The sequence below is a fragment of the Engystomops pustulosus genome, chromosome 1 (genome assembly GCF_040894005.1).
Source record: "Engystomops pustulosus chromosome 1, aEngPut4.maternal, whole genome shotgun sequence".
Taxonomy (NCBI): Eukaryota; Metazoa; Chordata; class Amphibia; order Anura; family Leptodactylidae; genus Engystomops; species Engystomops pustulosus.
This window is the reverse complement of record NC_092411.1, coordinates 153,464,055-153,487,455: the sequence shown is the minus strand read 5'-3', so window position 1 is coordinate 153,487,455 and position 23,401 is coordinate 153,464,055. Positions and strand designations below refer to the sequence as shown.

The following is a 23,401-nucleotide window of genomic DNA, read 5'->3' as shown; positions in this document are numbered from 1 at the left end:
CACTTTTGTTGTTAACAGAGTCCATACACATCTCCTCTTAAAGGTATACATTATTGCTCACATGTATCATCACTCAAATACATACAAAATCTTATAAAGATAGAGGATTCCAAAATGTAAATCAATCAGCAAAGGTAATAATATTTGGATCTACAATGGATAAAACATATCTTAGTATACTTAGTACTGTAAGAACTGTTACAGTACTGCTGCCGTTGGGCCGGCATACATGGAGCACTTGCATCATATTTCTGTATGGTACAAGGACCGTGCAATCAGACAAACATCAGTCTGATGCCAAGCACTACACACGTTCTGGCAGTCGGACTTTTGGTTCCACACTGAAAAAGAAAACATTATCAACAATTACTTTTTAGAAATAACATTCACTTTAATGCTACTGTATTATGCTGCTGAATTTCCCCAAGAAGTGCCACAAAGCCTGAACAATACACGTGTGAATATAGCCAATTCCAAAACCTGAATCATCCCATGATCCCTAATGTGTTCTTGCTGTAAATAGATCTCTTGTGTACATAGCATGTCAGTGACTGCCTAGCGGCTTTCTTTCTCACTCACAAGTAATGACAAGATGTCCATTGGTCACACCCAGAATGGCTGTAACTGCATACACATTCCACTCAAATTACATTATAACTCACCCTTACTCCTGATTTCTGGATAATAGATGGACACAGCCAACCAGGGCCATATTTGCCCCTAGGCACTATAGGCACAGACAAGCCTAAAGGGGGGAAGGGGGACAACTGGGTAATGGCGTGTGTGTGTGGGGGGGAGGGGGGAGTGTTTGAATTTTTATTTAAAAATGGTAGGGAGTCGGGTGTTGTCAGAGCAGGCGCCAGACGCATCCACTGCTATATTACTACTAAGAAAATGTATTGTTTGTGATGAAGCATTTTGCCCAATGCATTTAGAAAGAAGCCGCCTGATGCAGTGTGAACGCAGCCTGAAGCAGTTTTTGTTAACTATATAACTAGATAATCTTTGAATCTTATTCTAGCAGTAGATAGCTGAAGAAACTCCTCCTGGGTTCAGCGCTGCTCTCTTCTAGTAGCGGTTATGGGTCAATATGAAATAAATAAAATGGCAAGGAAATAAATTATCTTCACAATCCAAAACATATGTGAACATAGGGGTAAATTTATCAGCTTTCTGTTATTGAATCACTGAAATAATCGCAGATTGTTGTAACTACCCCACCTTCATGCCATGTGGGTGTGGAGGGCTGCAGCAGTGGGCTGGCATGGGGCGTTCCTGGCCTTCGCCTGCTCTCTTTTTAAAAATCTGCAAACATTCACAGCCTCATGATGTATCCACTGCGGAGGTGGGGCTTTATCATATGCCGGCGCACAATAAATTCCCCCCATAGTGTTAATGTTGTGTTTGTGTAAACACAATGTTGACGTGTCAGCTCAATGTAAATGCAGTGTAAACAGAATGGGGCAAATGTATCTTAGTCTAATGTGCCTATATGGGAGCAAATAATTGCACAATATCATGCCTGTCCTAGCCATGCTAAGGAAGGGTATTATTTTCACAACAAATTTGGGCCTATTAAAGCTAGAAAAAAAAACCTGCATTCGACAAAGAGCCATAACACCAAAGACAAATGAGGTGCAAAAAATACTCTCAAAAAGAGCGCAGAGGAGGGGGGATATAAGATAAATGACCCCCAATGTGTAAACACAACTTGCAAATACAGTATGTGATCGATGAGACCAGTGACTTACATGGCTGTTAAATCATTACTTCACTAACACTAGAGGATTGGCACTGAAAGGCAGAAGAGATAATGTTGTGTTTCCTGTGATCCCCCCCCCCCTTTTACAGTGCACTTATAATGTTCAATAATAAGAACCTTTAACATTTACTGCTGCGTCTGTTTATAACACCATAATCTTGCTGGACCCTTTTCAAAAATGTGTAAGGTTTTTCCTTCCCCCTACCTTTTCCTCCATGTCAAGGGCTTCCCCTAAACGTCAGATGGAATATTTTTAGGAACGCAGGAATTACAACATCCTGTACAACAGGGAGCTGACATTTACACTAACAATTCATTTTTAGAATCATCACTCCATCAATGTTCCAGTAAATCCATATGACATTTTACAAGATTGGGGGGGGGAATCAAAAGTCATACATTAGAAAAACCATTTAGAAAAGATCATTTATTGCAACAACAAAATACTATAAATGGTTCACACAACTATTCTAGTAGGAATTGGTCTTGCTCTGAGTTTTCTCCAGCCTCCACACAGAACTGTGATAAGCAAGTTCTCATCCATCGAAGTTGATAGTACATGGACAAAAAAAACTGTCTGCATGTAATGTTAGGGCCATTTCACTGCTGGAGTTGGGATTCCTTGCATTATATCTACATCTGAGGTTCTCAGAGGTTCTGCTGTCGGCATAATAAGACTTTAATCTCATGCACATACAGCATTGCCTGTCATTCCTAATAAAGCCACATTAATTTTCAATTGTTTAGTATTATGAATCTGCAGTCATACTGTACAGCAGAAAATACTTCCATAAATCAAAATGTAACATTTTAATACCAGTTGCTTGTGAAAGAAGCCTCTGTTCCTTGCAGTTTATAGGTTCTTGAATTATATGGAGTCTAACAATTCTTGGTCATTGAAGGGGGACAACTGGGTAATGGCGTGTGTGTGTGTGGGGGGGGGGGGGGCGGTGTTTGAGTTTTTATTTAAAAATGGTAGGGAGTCGGGTGTTGTCAGAGCAAGCGCCAGACGCATCCGCTGCTATATTACTACTAATAGGAAGGAAGGAGGCCATGGATAACAAACAAAAGAAGATTACCACTGTCACAGGACCTGAATCTAAGAGCAAGAATTTCTGGTTTATCGTACTTGATTTTGATGGTAGATTTTATTTAAAGAGCATTTCCAGTAATCATTATGGGGACCCTCTCTCCACCTACAAGTTTTAAGACCGTTCTTATGTGCCTCTATCAAAACTATCTACATTACAGAATTCTGAAAATTATGGGTGGCATAATTGTGAGGTACACACAATCAGGAGTTCCAACACCACTCCCACCCCCAGAGTGGGCTGGTAATGCAACTTGCTTCTTGGTGTAGAATTGATCCCTATACTCTTACTATATCTCCACCAGCTCTTGATAAATTCCTCCTTTCACCATCCTAAGCTTACGTGTGGCAAGATCATTTCACACCTGCGTTCAGCAGGTTCCATTTCCCGTTCTGTTATTAGAGCAGACGTAAGCGTCTTTTTTTTCTCTGATTTTATAATAAAAGTGTAACAGAAGAAATCCTTCAGTACACAGGAGCCAATGGACAATAGAAGGTCGAGGGCATGTTTAACTGAAACAAATGCATTTTGGAATAAGCAATATGTTTTGCATGTCAGTAATGAATAACATATGGTGCTCTTGTCAAAAAAGTCCTCCCAATTGCGGCTTGGATGCGTAAAAAAAAAAATGCATTCAAAAGGCAATGTGTAAAGGCCCCCCAGCTGAGACTTTCCTTCAGTTTCTGTTGCATGCATCTAAAATGGAGAGCGTAACGGAATGAACACACAGACACTTCCCCCCTTTAATTGAATAAGGCCTGCATACATCTGATTAAGAAAGCGGTGCTGCATTGTGCGCGCCATTTCTCAGACACCAGAAGCTCACTGATGTGCTACGATGCCAGCGTCCATTCACAAAAGAGCAGAGAGCCACAGTAGAGGCTATCAGAGCTTGGGCTGGAAATACTTTTACTCGGGGCAGGCACTGTGACTATTGGCTGCTGGGGGGGGGGGGGGGATCACTGTGACTTGCATGGACCACTATGGCCATGAAGCTGTATGGAAGTCTTGCACCAAACACTATGGCAAGCTTTGGACTCTGGAGTAGTAAAAACATCTGTCTAATGGACAACTGTAGCTTTGGCAAAATAAATGTTACTTGCAACCTTAATACAGTGTAATATTTTAATTTATCCTCCATCCTTTACTCCAGTACTCAAAGGAAGGTCCACAAGATGGTAGAACTTGACTAACCGCACACACAACCCCATTAAAAACCTTTGGGCTGAACTAGAATGGAGATTTCAAGCCAGAACCTCTGATCTACGATTTAGTGTGTAAGCTGTTTTGCCACCAAGGAGGCTCCAACTCAATGGGGGGGGGGGGGGGGGCATTTATCATTAAGCAGGCTTAGGATGGCGTCACATCTGCGTTTTTTCACTGAACCCATTTTAGCTTATGGACACATAAGTTTGGTTCTCTCTTCCAGGCTTCACTGATGCCTTACGGACCCATTTTTTTCAATGGGCTTTTTCAACCTTCAGGTTTTTTTTTTAAAGCATCTGAAGTGTGAAAAAGCCCAAGAATGGGTCAGTAAGGCATCAGTGAAAAATCACTGAAGTCCGGAAGAGGAAACCAATCTGTATGTGTCCATAGGCCAAAATGGGTTCAATGAAAATTCATCACTGTTGTGCAAATAAAGCCTATGTGAAACCACAGTTAAGGCTCTTTAACATTGGTGCTCAGCTTCAGTTGCACATCTGTTCCATTTTGTCTCAGTTGTCTCAGTTTTTCTTCCATTTTGTCTGTCCGTTAAAAAAAAAAAAAAAAAAAAATTAACATTGTTTGAAAACATCACACCTGGTGTTTCACCCTCAGTGAAAAAAAACACGGATGTTTCCGTTTTTTGTGGACCCATAGACTTCTATTGCCTTCCGTGATCCACCTTCAGTGAAAAAATAGAACAGGTTTTTCTACGGACAACGGATCAGTGAAAATACAAGCCAATGTGTAAACATCCATTGAACTCAATGGCTTTGTGAGGCATCCATGGAAAAAAAAAAAAGGTCAATGTGAATGAGCCATTAATGTGCATCATTAAGGCTGCCTCTCAGATTTTTTTTTTTACTGTGGCGTTTCACACCAGGGTGGTAATGGAGTTTGTTTATGTAACTTAATAAATTTTGCCTTTAACATGCCAATGGAACCAAAAATTTGTTTCCAAGGCCCCCAGGCAGTCCCCATGTTACATACAGGATAGGTTCTGTAGTTATATTCTTAAGTTGAATCTGTACGTAAGTTGGAACTGTTATAATTGTAACCACAGCCAATTTTTTTTGGTCTCTGTGACAATTGGGTTTTAAAAATGTTGGGTCTTCATAAGAACCAGGATTAATAATAAAGCTTCATTGCAGACACCTTTTAGAACTATTATAGCTGTTTATTGTAGCCTGGGTCTAAAGTACAGTAAATTACCAATATCCAGAGGTCCATTTGTAACTAGGGGTCGTCTGTAAGTCGGGTGTTCTTAAGAAGAGGACCACCTGTAAAGAGGATTATCCCATGCAGTTTGACTGTGAAAAGTCACAAAATCTGATGCAACAATTTTGCGCCTTTTTTATGTCAAAGAGGTGGTGGAAATTGGCAGATAGATTTTCCCCAATATGTGCGTCTCCATAGTTCTGTCCATACAATGTATATACATACACACAATCAGACTAACCGCACATTTTATAACCAAAGTTTTCTTACTCCCTCTTAATATCATCCCATAAAGCAGTCTGTCTCCCTACACCAGGTACATCCGTCCTCTCTCCATGGTTGAGGCAAGATTGTGAGACACAAAGTTGTGATTCCGATTTACAACAACCTCTATGGACAATTTTGCTGTACTTTCATTCAACACAACTTTTATTGATGTACAGAACGGCATGATATACAGCATTTTTCTATACAGAATATATACGGCATAATATATAGTTCAGATCATGTAGCACTACAATGGACATCGTAGCAACATAGAGGAGACTAGAGTAGCATTTGTGATGGAAGCAGTTACCGTGTCCTGTTTGTACTGTAACTTGGCAAAGGTGGCCCTACCTAATGAGTCATTAGTGGATCCTGTCACCTGTCCCGGTGTGTGCCGGAGGAGTGGGTTGCAGTGACACACAGGATGTGCACATTCCATACAGTGACACAGAAGGAAGCAATGAATTCCTGAAATTTGGAACTTTAAAAAAAAAAGGTGTGGCTCTGATCATGTGTGTCACATGTGTGTCATTTCTATGCTCTGTCATTTTCCTGTAAGTCCCAGTGTACATATTTCTAGCTTATATAGAGAATGCTTTCCTGTAACTCCTGAGTAATCTTGCCAGAGGCTCAGTACGAAGAAAAAAAACCTTGATGTGATGGGTACATTCCAACAAGAGGTCAAGTACAGAGAGAGACCACCAGCCTAAATGGTTAACACTGTGCGTCAAACTTCCCCTGACACCGAGAAGCCTTGTAAGAAAGCTATTTGATTGTGACGTGGAAGGGGAGTTAACTGAGAAAGAGGTACGAGTTGGAAGGAAGGGAGGGAGGATAATAATAAAGGAGAGAACAGGGAGGAGGAAAGCAGTTGGGGAGGGGGAAATAGCTGGGAGGAGAAGACTTCCAAGAAAAAGCAGAACAGTCTGTAAGGGATCTAGGAGAAAGGAGGAGTGGTGGGGGGAAGCATGATTTAACCTGTTCCCTGCCTGCAGAAAAAATGGTAATTCCTCACCAAGATCAGTAGCCATTATACATAATTAAAGACTTCCGGGCAAGTAACTAGCTCTGGCATCATGTGGAAACGATGATCACAAAGGAAAGTTTACCTTAACTTGTCTACCAAGTATGCTAACCTCATGTAATAGTAATAAGAAATATCTAATGTTTTAACATAAGGAAGCAGTTAATGTTTCATTAGGCCATTTAATTGTATCCATACAACAGAAGGAGTTAATTGTAGCAGGGCTGGTCACAGCCTAGCTGAGTCACACAAGTGACGTGTCCATGAGGACTTGGTGGCAGAACCTGATATGACCTCAGAATGATACATGATAAAACCAGGGCGAGTCTCACCTGCACCCAAGGCTTATAAATGGAGAAATGGGTGTACATGAAAGGGTATACCATACACTTTACAGTTCCAGGATTTCCCTTCCTGTGACAACATGTCTGATTTTTAAGTAGTTGCATGGGCTGGGCTGCTTTAGGTTTGCCATACATAGCGCTGATATATACTGACTACCGGCAGGACTTCTATGGGAAAACACAATATTACTAGCAGGTTTTCTTATATATGACATGCCAACATTACTGCATATAATCGTGCCCTCATACAACTGGGAATCTTTACAATTCCAAAAGGATCATTCTTGCAACTTTGGAACCTTTGCTTAGAACTACTGTGCAACCTAATACTGCGTGAAGGTGGAAGTCACAAAGCACTTGTGCTAGCACATTTCTTTGTATGGAAGAACAACTTGTACTATTGGGAAGTTCCTATTGTGGAAAGATGGTTTCAATACTTTTCGCACAGGCATCAGTCCCTGCCTACATATTTCATACAGAGAACACAGATTATACATCTAGAATAAAATACAAAATGACAATACTCCAACCAATTCAAAGTGAAAGGCTCTAATCAGAGTCAACCTTCTAAATTCAGGAAGGTTTCTCCTACTATACTAGATCTATCACGCCTTGACTTCACATTTATTGTTCTTTTTCTTATATGTTTTACATATAAACCCTTTTTATATGAAGATACACCTATATGTTACACCAACCTTCTTAAAGAGAACCCGTCATGCAAAATAACCCCCTAAACTAAATATATTTTCATAAACTGCCATTAGAGAGCATTGCCTCTATCCCTTCATTGTCCCTCTACATGCCTGTAAACCTAAGCAATGAGGTCCTAAAGCTGTATGCAAATGACCTGTGAAATGTCCATTGAGTCATTAGCATATTCAAGCTGTCCAGCTTATTCATGAGTGGGAGGCACAGCTTGTCAGCAGATGCAGCATACACACCAACTATGCTTTACTATACACTAACCAGACACTTTATTAGATACACCATGCTAATAACTGGTTGGACCCCCTTTTGCCTTCAGAACTGCCTCAATTCTTCGTGGCATAGATTCAACAATGTGCTGGAAGCATTCCTCAGAGATTTTGGTCCATATTGACATGATGGCATCACACAGTTGCCGCAGATTTGTCGGCTGCACATCCATGATGAGAATCTTCCGTTCCACCACGTCCCAAAGATGCTCTATTGGATTGAGATCTGGTGACTGTGGAGGCCATTTGAGTACAGTGAACTCATTGTCATGTTCAAGAATCCAGTCTGAGATGATTCCAGCTTTATGACATGGCGCAGTATCCTGCTGAAAGTAGCCATCAGATGTTGGGTACATTGTGGTCATAAAGGGATGGACATGGTCAGCAACAATACTCAGGTAGGCTGTGGCGTTGCAACGATGCTCAATTGGTACCAAGGGGCCCAAAGAGTGCCAAGAAAATATTCCCCACACCATGACACCACCACCAGCCTGAACCATTGATACAAGGCAGGATGGACCCATGCTTTCATGTTGTTGCCAAATTCTGACCCTACCATCCAAATGTCGCAGCGTTCAGAGATGCTCTTCTGTCTACCTTGGTTGTATCGGGTGGCGATTTGAGTCACTGTTGCCTTTCTATCAGCTTGAACCAGTCTGCCCATTCTCCTCTGGCATCAACAAGGCATTTCCGCCCACAGAACTGCCGCTCACTGGATGTTTTTTCTTTTTTGGACCATTCTGTGTAAACCCTAGAGATGGTTGTGCGTGAAAATCCCAGTAGAACAGCAGTTTCTGAAATACTCAGACCAGCCCTTCTGGCACCAACAACTATGCCACGTTCAAAGGCACTCAAATCACCTTTCTTCCCCATACTGATGCTCGGTTTGAACTGCAGGAGATTGTCTTGACCATGTCTACTTGCACTGAGTTGCCGCCATGTGATTGGCGGATTAGAAATTAAGTGTTAACGAGCAGTTGGACAGGTGTACCTAATAAAGTGGCCGATGAGTGTACATTACACACAGACATGAGCAGGGGGAGGAGAGGGGAGGGGTAACAGGGGTGACATCACTGCCTCTGACCTTGTGACCAGCCTCATTTACATAATAAAGAAAAGATTATTTTGCAATGATTAATGTATGAAATAACTAGATAAAGGCTGTGATGGGATCCTTGTAAGCTGCTCCAACAGGTAGTGGTGACAGGACTAGTGACAGAGACCTGATGACAGGTGTCCTTTAAGTTTACCAGATGAGATTTTTCCAGGATCAGCTGACCATCTCCAAAGTAAAGATGTACTGAAAAAAGGAGCAGGCATGTTTGACGACTTATTCTTTGTGATCAACTGAAATAAACATGCATGCCAGGATGAGCCAGGGGTGCATGTAAACAGCTGCCTTGTACAAGGTCAACTAAAGATGGTCTAAAAGGTAACTAGTCCAAGCAGTTTAAGCTTCTTTGTGCTAAATACAGGCTTGAGGTGAACTAACATTGCAACCAATGATCTTTAAAAACAGTTGTAAACAAAATCTACTTAAAAAGTGAATGACATCTCTCAGAATGCATTAAAAGTAAAGGCTAGTGTAAAACAGAACTACTTTACTATATCACATGATGTACAAACAAAATACACAGGACAGATGATTTTTGACATTTTTATTGTTTGGAGGTACGCTGGCCAGAAACTGTGCTGCACAACAGCAAAACCCCTGTAAAAGAACAAAAAAAGGGCATGAAAATAAGCACAAAGAATCCACTTACACCTGTGATACATAAGAAACTTGACATCACCACCACCTTGTGGTAGCATTGTGTGCTCTGATTGCTATAAGGAGATGCAAAGAAACAGCATGATGTAGACATGTGTACATAGGGGTTGAATTACTAATGGTAACAGCTGCACAGCAGAGCAGATTTGTTTCTATATAGCACTACAGAGAAAATGTGAGCCTTCTCATGTTACAATGGACTACATCAAGTAAACAATCTATATTCCACCATTTTTTCACATAGGATGAGGAAACAGATGCATGCCAGAACAGGAAAAAGAATGAGGAACAGAATTGCTGTAAATGTACAGAAAGAGCATTCGTCTGCATGTGACTTTAGAGGAGAGGGGATGTGGTGTGTGCAGAGCGAAGGAATACCAGATGTAAGGTGGGTGAGTGATGTCTCACAAGTGGGTGGAAGAGCACAGACAAAAGAGGGGAAGAAAATTAGGTTACCACTATGATTCTGGCAGGGAAAAATGTTCACAGTTTAAGAGAGGTTAATAAACTTTCAACAAAATAGCATAAATCAATTGTGCAGATAATAGTCATCTTTACAATATAAATAATTAGGCCCCATCTCTATCCGGATGCAAGTTTGCATATACGTCCCCATGGACAGCTATTGCGCCCGGTGGCACATGTGGAACCATACCATGCACAGGGAAAAGCTAGAACATGCTCCATCTTTCCCTGTGTTTACGGCCTAGATGTATGCTTGCCCCACTATGGCTGGGCAAGCATGCGTTAGATCTGAAAGGAGCCTTACACAGTTCAGTTCCTGTGTCTATTTTCTCTCCTTTCTTCCTGCTTTTAGCAGTGTATATAAATCAGCTTTCATCCCTGTACTCACACAGGGATAAAAAAAAAAAAATTTTTCACAAAGGAGTGTGTTTCCTGCACTATCCTGTGGGTAGTGGTACTGCAGGCATCACTAAAATCAGCTAATATTTCACTTTATGACTCCACTTCTTACAAAAATTTATTGAGAGTCCATCAGGGCAATTTGGGACATTATACTAGCAACAAGTTCCCAAAGGGAACCGGTCATCAGGGATCTAATTTTCATTAAAGATTTATTTGCATTACAATATAATTGTGTGTTTAAACTTACCTTTCATCCTGACAGAATCTTGTCCCAGGTTTGGTTTGGATGCATAAAAAAAAAAAAAAAAAAAAAAAAAATGACTTGTCTGTGCTGCTCACTGACTCCTCAGCTCTCAACTGCTCCCTCCCCCACTGATGTCAGCTCACCACCTGTGAGCTCGGTCCTTGTGTGAGTGAAGCAGCAGAAGGGAGGAGTTGTGCAAGAGCACAAAAGTGGGTGCTGAGAGCTGAGGAGTTTGCAGCACACACAAGTCATGTGTTTTTTTTTTTAAATGCATACAAACCAAAGCCAACCCCCTGAGACTGAAAACCCACAATTTTATTGTAATGCAAATGCTCAGAAAAGACAAAAGACATCTTTGCAATTCAGCTGTAATGGGAAACCTGTCTTTAGTGAAAATGAGGTCCCTGGTGACAGTGTCCCTTTATGGCCAAGGTTTATTGCACATATAAACATGCACAGTAAAGCTGGGGTGTCCCACGAAAATAAGACCTACCCATCAAATAAGCCCTTGCATGATTTTTTTTTTAGCCTTTTCAGAATAAGGCTGAAACACAAGCCCAACCTCAGTTACAAATGACTATATCCATTGCACCAAGAAACACAACAGAACCAGAGACCTGGTTAAATTTACAAATTAGTAATCTAATTTTCATTCACCGCTTTCACTCCCAACTGCAATTTTAACTGTGTATATCTCAGCGTCTGAGGCACAAAATCCTCTTTAAAATGACACTAGAATTGTGTTTTTCAGAAGATATCCCTGTTAGAAGTCTGCCACCTGCAGCCAGGAGGAGTGGAGCAGACAGACGCATATCACTAAAAGCAGCTATGTGCACATGTGCGGCTCGAACAAGGAGAGTGCCTTTGCCATTCGTAAGAAATTGGGTGAAATAGAGTCTCAAGAAATTCTGAATAGAATTCAGGGATTGGAAATTTCTCTGTAGTACACACGAGCCAGAAGTGACCCATTAAAAGTAGGAATTGGGACATCCTGTGACTTGCTGGTTTCCAGTGGATGAGGAATGTGTTCAATAATTACTCAATGCCATCCCCTCCAAGACAACCATCCCCATTTCAGTGGTTGAGGGGTGTGACAAGAATATCCACACTCCCCTCCAACCAGCGATAGAGGAGTGGTTATCATGAAGGGGCAAGTATACAGTGATGACTGCATGGACCCCCAGGACATCGGATGTCTCAGGAAGCCCTAGTGGATTACCAGCAATGGTGATAGTAATGAACAATATAATGAAGATTTATACATACCTGCCTTTATTCAAGGGCTTTAACAATGGCCTCACAAGCCTCTAGGTTAACCTGTGCCTCTGCCTTGGAAACTTCATCTCCGGCACTCTGCAACTCTGCCAGCGCATTTTCAAGGTTAGATTTCGCAGTCTATGAAAAGATGAGAAACTCAACTGTTACCAATGTTAGTCTCCCCCATTATATGGAGTGAAATAGTGCTAGCGTCAACCAAAGTTTTCACTACAATCGGATACAAGCAATGTAGCTTATCTGTAAAAGTAGTTAAAGCCCACACACAACTATTAAGACTGCCTTTCATAATAATATATATATATATATATATATATATTTTTTTATTTATTTATTTTTTTTAGAAATATATCCTTAGAAAATATAATTATATTAGAGTCAGTCTTCTGGCATTCCCCAACAATATGCTATTTAAAGGGCACCGGTCACCAAATTTTTAACAACTAATGGCAGGTTTCCATAGAGGTTCCCTTTTAACTAACTGACACCCTTCTTTTAGCTAAAACATTGTTTCCCTCAGATCCCCATGAAATCAGTGTTATAAACTTGCCTGGAATCCAGGGATATCTAGAGCGAGTCGAGGTGGGCAGCTCATTATCAGCATGCAACAGTATAAACTGTTATGTGACCATGGTGACATCCTCTAAGGTCCTTTAGCCTCCTGACATAAGCAAACTGTACCACATGCATATAATTGATCATATAAAATCACAGCATGCCTGCATAGAGGATTGGTAGGAGAAAAAGTCCATGTTTGCATGCTGGGATTTCATGTGATCAGATATATGGATGGGGTAGAGTTTGCTACCCTGGTCACATTACAATATTGTTGAATGCAGAGAAGGCACCAGGAGGAGCTGCTTTGTTCATCCTGAGGCGGCCACGCCCCACCTGACTTGCTTTAGATGTGGCTATATGCATGGCAAGGTTATAAAGTTGATTTCATGGGGACCTGAGGGAAACAATTTTAGCAAAGAGTGTCAGTTAATAGGGCTCTATGGCAATGTCACATATAGCTACGTCACTAGCTGTATTTGTGAAAATGTGGTTCCCTTTAAAGCAGTAGCAAAGGTACTGTGATGTTTGAACTTTGAAAAACTCAAGGCTCTCATGGCAGAGGCTTTCTGGATTTGACCTATTCTTTACAATGTGCGACCCCAGGGGGTCTGAAAAATAGTAATTTAAAAAAGGTGGAAAAAAATCAAAATTTTTTTTTTTCCAGGTCTTAATTTCTGTAAAATGTATGAAAACATAAAACCTTTACAAATTTGTTATCTCTGTGATCACAGTCAAAGCCGTAAAATCCAAGCCCACAAGAAAACTGTGCAAATGTGTTTTTTCACTGCATTTGGAATTTTTTACCCATTTCCCAGTACACGGCATTGAATATTAAATATCGTCACTATGACATGAAATTTGTTACGCAGAAAACAAGCCGTCACAGAGCCCTTTACATGTAAAAATAAATATAAAATAGATTTTTGATGGTGGGGAGTGAAAAATGGAATGCAAAAATATGTCTGATACAAGTGCAATCTATAGGCAGAATAGCCAGAACTATAAGCCACTGGTTGACACTAAGAACTTCTCGGTTTGAGGCAAATTAGGGGCTCTAGACCACAGAACAACTGATCAGTTTAAGAAGTTTGGGATAAACAATCCATCCATAAGTGACAAATCCATTCGTCTCCTTACTGCCAAACTGCGTCTTCCAACAGCCCTAATACACAGTGAGCACATTGGGATCCTTCTTAGGCTACTTTCATTCATGCTCGCCCAGCTATAGCATACAAGTGCTGCTCAACCCTCCACTCTATATAGCAAAGCACGTCACCCGGCTCTAAACACGGGGAAAGAGAGCCTGCTCTATCTTTTTCATGTGATACGGTGCCACACGTGTGTGGTCATCATACCACCGCCTGGCGCCATGTACGAGTCTATCCCCATATATATGTCTATGGGGATGCATATCCGGCCACAGATACGCCATATATGAACATTTGTTCAATTAGACGTCATTAAAAAAAAATGTTCCTGTGAGAAGATAATTTCTCATAAATGTAGTGATATGGTCCCTTAGAAACAAGACTGTGTCCCTAGATACGGCCACCTCTGCTGGAGTGATTGCACAGAAATATCCTGGGAGTTACTGCATGTACCACGGCCGTCCTGTGGTAATGATTGCTGAATCCAGGAAGTCAGGCAGGACTCAATAACCCAAGGCTGGCCAAGGCTGCCAAAATGTGTGGTGGTCGTATCCGGGGAAGCTATCTCATTTCTAAGGGACAACATGACTACATTTATGAGAAATTATCTTCACACAGGAACATTTTTTTTTATAACATCCAATTGAAGAAATGTTTACACATGGCAAATGAATTTAATTTAATTGAAATGCCCCGATTGGAATACCCCTTTAACCATATTGACAGCTGAGACCAAGGGGCTCATTGACTCTCTGTATTCTCTTTTCCTGGCCAAATTCATGCCAGGGCTTACATGTGCATATATTCCTTGTAGCAGTTTCCACATGGAAAGATAGCAGCAAAGGGCAATGGACAGCTACAATTTATAGTCATGTGCTGTTGCTATCTCCTACATAATTTGCAGCTTTAGTTAATTTTATATGAATAGCAAAAGGATAAAAAGTGTCGTTGCCAAACTTTTCCTGTAGTTAACGTAGGGTACATTAAATATCAGACATTGTTCAGGCGATCACCACTGCCCTCTACTGGTGTGCATGTTATTTTTAAGAGCCAGGCCATCTCTCATATGTAGCAGTGTTTAAAGAGGTCTGGGAGACTGCACACAACACTTCACCCACTGGCTAACCATTGGGATCACTTTATAACATGGATAGGAATTAATAGTCACATCTACCACTGCATGAAAATTTGTCAGCCTACCTCCTGTAAACACATCCTATACCTAAATATCAGAAAGGAGTAAACTAGTTAGGCACCATGCACACGACTGTATTGGGAGCCATGATCTGACTGCAAAAATTGTAGCCATAGGGGTCAATTACACCGGGTCATGGTGCAGCAAGCACAGTTTCTAAACGCCTAGCTTCCCCTCCCTTCAGTACCTGTCAGTGTGCATGGAGCCTTATGTTGTGGCTCAGAAGAAAAGCTGCACCACAAGAATGGTCTGACTGTGCTTAGTGTGTGTGTGTGGGCTACTGTTAAATGAAGGGATCAGGTTCTGAAGGAGGCAGGGAATAACCATAATAGTCAGATGAGGGAAGGCGAAAGGCCCGACTAAAATTAGGTGTTTCTAGAGTAGACACAAAACTGTAGGATGTTGGGATTTAATTTGTTTAGTATAACCCATTACAAGGAACCAGCACAGCATGAGCAAAGAGAATGGTAAAATACAAAACTGTATCCATGTTAACGGTTGTCAGCACAGGGAAAAAAAAAAACAGACATAAGCCCTTTTTATTCCTCTGTGACATGATGTGTTTTCCACCTACTGATCTTCTTTCATGAAAGGGAACCTGTCACATTTGCACATTTACAGCCAGAGACAGGTTCCTATTGAGCTCTATTAACTGCCACCCTTATAGCTGAAAATTGTTTTGCTTACATCCACATAAATCACATTTCATCTTACATTACCTGGCATCAGAGGAGGGGTGTCCTGCTTGGCCAGCCTCCTCCTCCTTATGCCTTACTATTTAGCAGTTCAAGTCATGTGACCAGTGTGACAATCCCAGGTCCTTTAGCCTCTTAACAATAGCAAACTGTACCTCATCTATGTATCTGACCACATGAAGTCACAGCATCCTCTACAGACTTCTTCTACTCCTCCACATCCTCCATGGAGGCTTATGTGATCACATACATTGTGTATGTACAGTTGTTATTGTTGTTAGAAGGCTAAAGGACCTGCGATGATGTCACTCTGGTCACATGACATGAATGTAACACAAAGCACAGTAAAAAAAAAAATGACTTTTCACATCTGTACATAGAGCTTTATAGGTCTGTATTTAAATATTAGCAGACAAGTATAAGGAGGCAGAGCAGTGATTTGAAGAGACACAGAGCTGTCAGTCAAAATACTGACTGCCAGCCTGAGAGAGAGAAGAGTCACACCCAGCAGACACGAGTCAGGGAAGCTAATTTTCATATGAGAAGAAAGTCCAATTACAGTACAGTGCCTTTATCAGTAGGCATTGTAAGTTAGGATGTTTACATTTTGGTGACAGGTTAACTTCTTTAATCAAATTATATCAAGCGTCATTTGTTTGAGTAACTAAGATACAAACTTACATTTGGATCCAGCATGTCCAGAGTTACCGCTTCCTCTGCCAACAGTTGTACCGAGGAATCTCCATTCACAGTCACTGAACCGCTGCTCACTAGACAGAAGACACCATTTAAAACAGGTCTACAACAGTAAAGTTTACATTGCAATCACATGAAAAACATCCCATTTGTCTCATAAGGGTACACATGGTCACCTTTCTGAAAATTCTTGAAATTAGCAGTTAGTGAATTATGATCAAGCTTTGCTCCGGTTTCATAAGTCAGGTCTTTCCAGAAGAAAAGCTATTAGTACATTTATGTACAAGTATAAATTACAACTTACCGTCCAAAAGTCCATCCAAAAATTAGTTTCAACAAGAAAAATGAAACCTTTAAATACTGTCACAAGCACATCCTAAATTGACAAAGATTTAGGAGACTGTCAATTTACTACCCTGGCGACATTGTGGTGTGGTGACATTCATCCACAGATATTCCAACAGCTTCACTTTTCCATATCATATGACTTGACAATATTTAACATGTAACTAAGCCTTTATTACATATTGTACAGGTTTAAATGTACTGTCAGTGTAAGTATGGAAGTAATGGAGGAAGGAAAGTAGGATCCAGGCACATATTTCTTTAATGGAAATCTACTTACTCAAGTAGATCCCTTGGTAGTTTCAGTGATGATTCACTCATAAGGAACTGTCTCTTAGTATGCAGCCCTTGTCCTACAAAATTAAATGTTATCAATATACAAATTGCCTGCAGAGGCTACTCCAGGTGTTAAGGGTAGCCTCTGCAGAGCCGTGACCCTGCACATCCAAGCTTGTGAACACGGTGGCACAGCACAAAGGCACAGTGGTTTCTGACGCCACCTGCTTCAGGGGAAATTTGTCTCCTGCCCACTTCACAGAGGCTCCCTGGTGCTCTAGGAGCCACCATCTGCGTGGGCTGTGCACAGGGGGCAGCTTGGCAGAGGTTACTTAAGTAGCGTGGAGTAGCCTTAACCCCCGATACTCACAGAGGCTACTCCACGCCCCAAGTTCCTTTTGCAGGTAATTTGCATATGAATGAATTTACATTTTGTAGGACACAGTCTTCACACTTGGGAATAGTAAGTAGCGCTATCCATTGAGTACAGGAACCGGATCACCGAGGTCATGTGATCACAGAGTTTGCAAAGGTAGACCGTACAGCCACACCCCAGACATTTGCCCCCACAAGGGGTAATCTTCCCATGTAACTGGTGCTCTTATAGATGCTACAGTGGAAAACTTGTAAGAAAAAAAACTAAAAGTCCCCCAGGGGTCTTTTATGACATCATAAGGGATATATAAAGTAAAAACAGACACATACATAAAATTTCAATAGCTTGAGATAAACATATCCCCATAAAATAAAAAATAATTCCACTCTACACTATAAAAAACATTGCCATAGTTGCCCTGTTAACTAAACATATTATATATCAAAGCAACACCCAAAGGAATTAAACGGTTATTTTGAGTTACATATTTATTTTAAACCCCCACCACTAACAAATAACCTAAAAATTAAATCCTTTAGTATCTTAATTTTGATATTAGCTCTATATGTCATTAAAAATTTACTTTCAGGCGACAGGGCACGCACACCTGTCAGCATGTACCAGCGCCTGATAAAACGCTGGCACAGGGGACAGGTTTTTTTATTTTTGAAAATTTATTAAACTTTTCATAATTAATTGGGAACCTGTCACCACATCATTTGCACTTATACAGCCAGTGACATATTCCTATAGAGCTCTAATAACTGACTGACGCTCTTCTAGCTAAAAATTGTTTGGCTTACATCCACATAAATCACCTTTTATCTTCTATTCCCTGGCATCAGAGGGGACGTGTCCCGCTCAGCCAGCCCCTCCCATCTTATCCTCCCTACGCTCTATGCCTCCTTACTGGTTACAGTTCATGTCATGTGACCAGAATGACATCATCTCAGGTACTTTGGACTCTTAATAGCAAACTGTACCCCATGTATGCGTCTTACCACATGAAGTCACAGCAGCCTCCATGGACTTCTAACTCCTCTCCATCCTCCATGGAGGCTGTGATTTCATGTAATCACATACATGGTGCACAGTTGGCTATTCTTGGAAGGCTGAAGGACCTGCGATGAGGTCACTGGTCGTATGTCATGAATGTAACACAAAGCACGATGTAAAAAAATTGATACAATATTTCCCATCTGTACATAGAGCCTTATATGTCTGTAGTTGAATATTAGCAGACAGTCCCTGAGTACAAGGAGGCAGAGCAAGGATTAGAAGAGACACAGAGCTGTCAGTCAGAATATTGGGGCGTGATTGGCTGCCAGTCTGAGAGAGGAGTTAAGTCAGAACCAGGAGACAAAAGTCAGAATAGCTAATTTGCATATTAGAAAAATGTCTATAATTAAGGTACAGTGCCCCACTGGCAGCTAATTTTAGGTGATATAAGGAGGACTAGTTACCCTTTATCAGCAGTCATTGTTAGTCAGAGGGGGTCAAAACTGGAAGGCCTCTTTAAATAATGCCTATTTTCTTCCATACCTGAAAATGCAATGCAAGTGCTGGGGGCAGGTCTTGGTCCGATCACATATATGTTTCTATGGAGACACATGCAATCGGTAATGGCTCTCAGTGATCTTATATTGTTTAAATGCAAGACACCGGTGCTGGTTACCGATCACATGTGTCTCCATGGAAAACACATATGTGTTCACACCTGTGTCTGGGCTTTGTTACTGGTTTAGGGAGAGTAACAAAAACTAAAAACGCAAAGTGAGCAGCAAGCCGTGAGCCACAAACAGTCTGGAGACGGAGGCTCACACCTCCCATTTCCATAGTAACCCACAAATCAGGGCCGGAATAGGACCTGCTCTACCATTTCCGATGCGGCCACCCGTGCTCAATGCAAGTCTATGGCGACCGTGAGCTACCTTCCGTATTTGTGCATGGAGCTTAAAAGCGTAAAAGTAAATGGGTCACTGATACCCAGATTTTCTTTTTATATTCATGCTACATTAAATGATATCGTGCATTAGGTATACATACCAAAGTATTTGGTTGTGGTCCCATCTTCACTATACACTGTGACAAGGCCAGGCCTAAGAACTTGTAGCGTAGGGACATGATTTGCCAGGATTCCAAACATTCCTGTTGTTGTGGGAACGTCCACTTGCTTCACATTAGCCCCATTGTAAAACACCTGTGCAGAAGATATTGGTCACAAAGACAGCAACAGAGATTGCTCTGCACAAACTTCAATACAAGGAATCTCAGACACCTGAAGCAGAACACATTACCAATTCCTAAACATTGCTCTATACATGTGGTGTGTCCCGTGTTTACTTCCAAATACTGTTGAAAAATACCAGGGCTGTGGATTTCGAGTCAGAGACAATTTTGGTGTCATGATTAAATGGATGGAATCCACATATAGAAAATTATTTAAAAAAATATTGAAATTTCCTTTAAATGTCTGTTCTATTCCTGATCCAAGTATATAGGTGGGGGTGAGCTACATTTATAGGTTCAAGAGCCATACTGTTACACTGCTCAACTGTAAGGGGCCACATCAGAAACCAGTGCCCTAAATGTACCAACAACCACAGTACAGCACAAAATGCCACCGAAATACATTCAGAACAGACAATAATAGTGCAGATCCCAAAGCAGATAACCATAGTAGGCTTAAAATACTTGAGACCCCCATAGCATAAAACTACTAATACTGGAGATCATATAGCAGATAATACTTTTCTCCACATGCAGGACTTATGGCCAAGAACAGGGATTAAAAGGTTTTCCCAGCATGTCCTTCATCCCTCCTCCCCTCAGAAGAACAGAGCAGAGGATAAATCCAAAAGGAGGGATATGCTGAAAAATACTTGGTGCTCCTTCTGACAGGGTGCCCGGTAGGCTTACAAAGTTCTTTTTCTGCGGATATGAAGAATGCATTTTTAACTAAAACAAAAGCTAACAATAGTTTGCACAGTGCTATGGGAACCTGTTATTAGGTTTATTAGTGACAATCTGGTGACAGGTTTCCTTTAAAGAAATGCTTGTTCCTTTAAAGAAATCCTGTTCAACGTTTCATTGCCTATTTATCATATATTAAGGTTGTGCATTTGATGATAACAATAAAGGTACATCTTATAAATTGCCTTACTCAGTGCTGATGTTTCTTGTGGGATAATATAGAAATTAGCAGCTCCCCTCAATACAGTATCTCAGTACACGGGCATTGAATAAGTACCAAATAAATAATTTACCCTCAGCAATGGCGAATACCTTCATCTATAGTCAGATGGAACATGTCACAAGAGACAGAGGAAAAAAAACTATGAAAACTTAAGGAGTAGTGTAAAGACCCCATGCACCTTTATGGTAACCCCAACACAACTGTGACCTTGAGTAGCTTAACAATGCAGCATTATATAGGTGACCCTAGAGTAGAGGCAGACAAATCCCAGGAGAATGACCTTATTCTCTAAACAGGTCTTCTTAGTCTCTCTTTAGAAGGTATTTTACTAAAATACACAAATTGTCTACCATACCTCCACTCTAGTGCATGGCTTCTACTGAAGATCACCCAAGCACTCTGCTAGAGAACTTCTGGTCCATAAGGCCACCTGCTAGACTTGTATGCCACTGCTCTACTATGTAATCATATAGAGGTCTGATAATTACTCCTACATAATCCATATATAAACACAGAGTACTTATCCTATGTCATGTAATAATTGTTCACTTTTAATACCCATTGCATATAGCAGCTACAGAACACGAGATCTCAAAATATCACAACTGTATACTGCTGAGTGATGACCCTATGACATCTATAAAACAGAGTAATTGTCCTATATTACACCAACAGAACATGAAACCTAGGAGTTTACCAGGAAAGGTCATCTTACGCTTTACTGGAACCAGCAATGCCCTTTAATGTCTTATGGTGCCCACTTTAGACCTTGCATTACACAGACAACCAGATCACACATGACATTTAACAGACTTATGCATACAACCTGGCTAGGGGAGGCGAACGTGAAGCTCATTGCAGGTGAGCCAGCCGGTGCAGCCTCGGCATAACATCTCACGTGTCCCAGTACTACCCGGCGAAGACCCAAAAGACCACGGGCAGACAGCATGGTGAAGCCGGGCAAACTGTGACCGAAGGCAAGGACACCGGATTACAAGCTAGGCCGGCGCGCAAGGAATGACGGGACTTGTAGTGTGACCCTGACACTGACGCCCCGCCCACAGCTTCAGGAACTACTTGTCCCGGCTTACAATGTGCCTAGTGCTAGAGACTGTCCTACGTCATATGGCAGAGCGTGCAGTGCTGCTGAGGCATAGACCTACATTTGGTATCCTTTATACTGTAGATTAGCTGCTATAACGAACAAATAAAGCCACGCACAATTCCCATATGTTTTTCAATTATTTTACTTGTTATCTGTATTTAATTTTTTTTTCGTAAAGAAGACCTGTCTGATAGATTTGGGATCCTATGTTCATTATGGACCTGTGGTTTATGGTCCCAAATCGTCCTTTTATTTGTGAGCATATAAGTTTGTTTATTTTGTGCCGAATGTTTAAAATTCATATAGGGGGATTTGGACTTGCCAAAGGCATTTTCTTGATATCTGGATATATGTGGAATATTATGTTGTGACTGTACGAGCAGAGCTCTTTTCTGTGTATCCCATCCACTGCTGTAATCAGTTTTAGAATCTTTGTAATGGATTTTAATCAAGTTTAATAAAGTTTTTCTGCGAATTAAGTAAGTTTAGTCGTGCATAATTTGGCTTGATCTCCGTCTGGAGACACAATAGGTTATATGTATTAGTGCTTTGAGCCGAATATTGGTGTACACACACTATAGGGGTTCATACAACTCACTAATATTGCATACCATATGGTATTTACAACTTAATAGGGATGGTCCCTTACCTCAGATAATAGTTTCCACCGTATGTATATAATAGACTTGTGGGTGGTTTTGCGTTCCAAACCACCATGACATGACCTTTAAAGAACCTGTCAGGCAAATAAGAAACTAAAAGTAAATATATTTTCATAAACTGTCATTGGAAAGCATTGCCCCTATCCCTACATTGTCCCTCTACATGCCTGTAAACTGAAAGGGAACCTACCACCACGAATCTACCTATAAAGGTAGATCGGGTGGTAGGTGCATGTATTGAATGTGAGGATAGCCCTTTTTAGAGCTAATCCTCATGTCCTCGCTATCTTTTTAAAATCTTTATTGGCCTAATATGTAAATTTTCTAAAGAGGCTACCGGGGCGTGGAGTAGCCGGACATGAGGCTACACATCACGGCTGCTCCACGCCCTGGTAGCCTCTTTGTTCCTCCTACCCTGACATCTTCGATGCACAGCTCCTAGTAGCTGTGTGCCCTCGTCCGAGAAACCTGCGTTCTGCACATGCGCAGTACCTCCAGCGTCGGAGCAGTAGCTGTGTAGCCGCAGGCCTGCATTCTGCACATGCGCAGAACGCCAGCTTCTCGGACAAGGGCGCGCAGCTACAAGGAGCTGCATGCCGAAGATGTCAGGGTAGGAGGAACAAACAAGCCACCGGGGCGTGGAGTAGCCGCGATGTATAGCCTCATGTCCGGCTACTTCACGCCTCAGTAGCCTCTTTAGAAAATTTACATATTAGGGCAATAAAGATTTAAAAAAGATAGCAGGGACGTGAGGATTAGCTCTAAAGAGGGCTATCCTCACGCCCCATACATGCACCTACCACCCGTTCTATCTTTATAGGTAGATGTGGTGGTAGGTTCCCTTTAAAAAATCAGGTACTAAAGCTGTATGCAGATGACCTGAGAGAGGTCCAATGGATTAATATATTCAGCTGACCAGCTTATTCATGAGTGGGAGGCACAACCACACCCCCTAGTGCTAGACTGACAGCCTGTATAATGATGTGAACCTCCTGGTGCTGGCTCCTCTATGTGCTTCCTGGCGCTGAGGGCCCCCACCCTGCAGCCTGTGTGTATGAGATACTCCTGTACACATGACTGACGACCTGTATAATGATGTGACACTC

At 41.4% G+C, this 23,401-nt stretch overlaps 1 protein-coding gene and 1 long non-coding RNA gene across 3 annotated transcripts in view; one reads left to right on the top strand and one right to left on the bottom strand.

Moving 5' to 3' along the window:
- Positions 1-23,401, top strand: part of LOC140064635 (uncharacterized) — a 98,147-nt gene that overhangs the window by 52,933 nt on the left and 21,813 nt on the right. Inside the window, exon 4 of one of the 2 annotated variants that reach the window (XR_011847786.1) lies at positions 9,902-10,150. The exons of the other annotated variant lie outside the window; for it this stretch is intronic. This is a non-coding gene — a long non-coding RNA (uncharacterized lncRNA). Of the gene's footprint in view, positions 1-9,901; positions 10,151-23,401 lie in introns of those variants that run through there. 2 annotated transcript variants of the gene reach the window in all.
- On the bottom strand, positions 9,473-21,577 carry ATP5F1D (ATP synthase F1 subunit delta). Its single transcript, XM_072111706.1, has 5 exons — positions 21,355-21,577; positions 19,379-19,532; positions 16,321-16,409; positions 12,035-12,163; positions 9,473-9,597 (listed from the first exon to the last, which is right to left on the bottom strand). Exons 1-4 carry the CDS (start codon positions 21,475-21,477, stop codon positions 12,041-12,043), a joined length of 489 nt encoding a protein of 162 aa, XP_071967807.1. The 5' UTR covers positions 21,478-21,577; the 3' UTR covers positions 9,473-9,597; positions 12,035-12,040.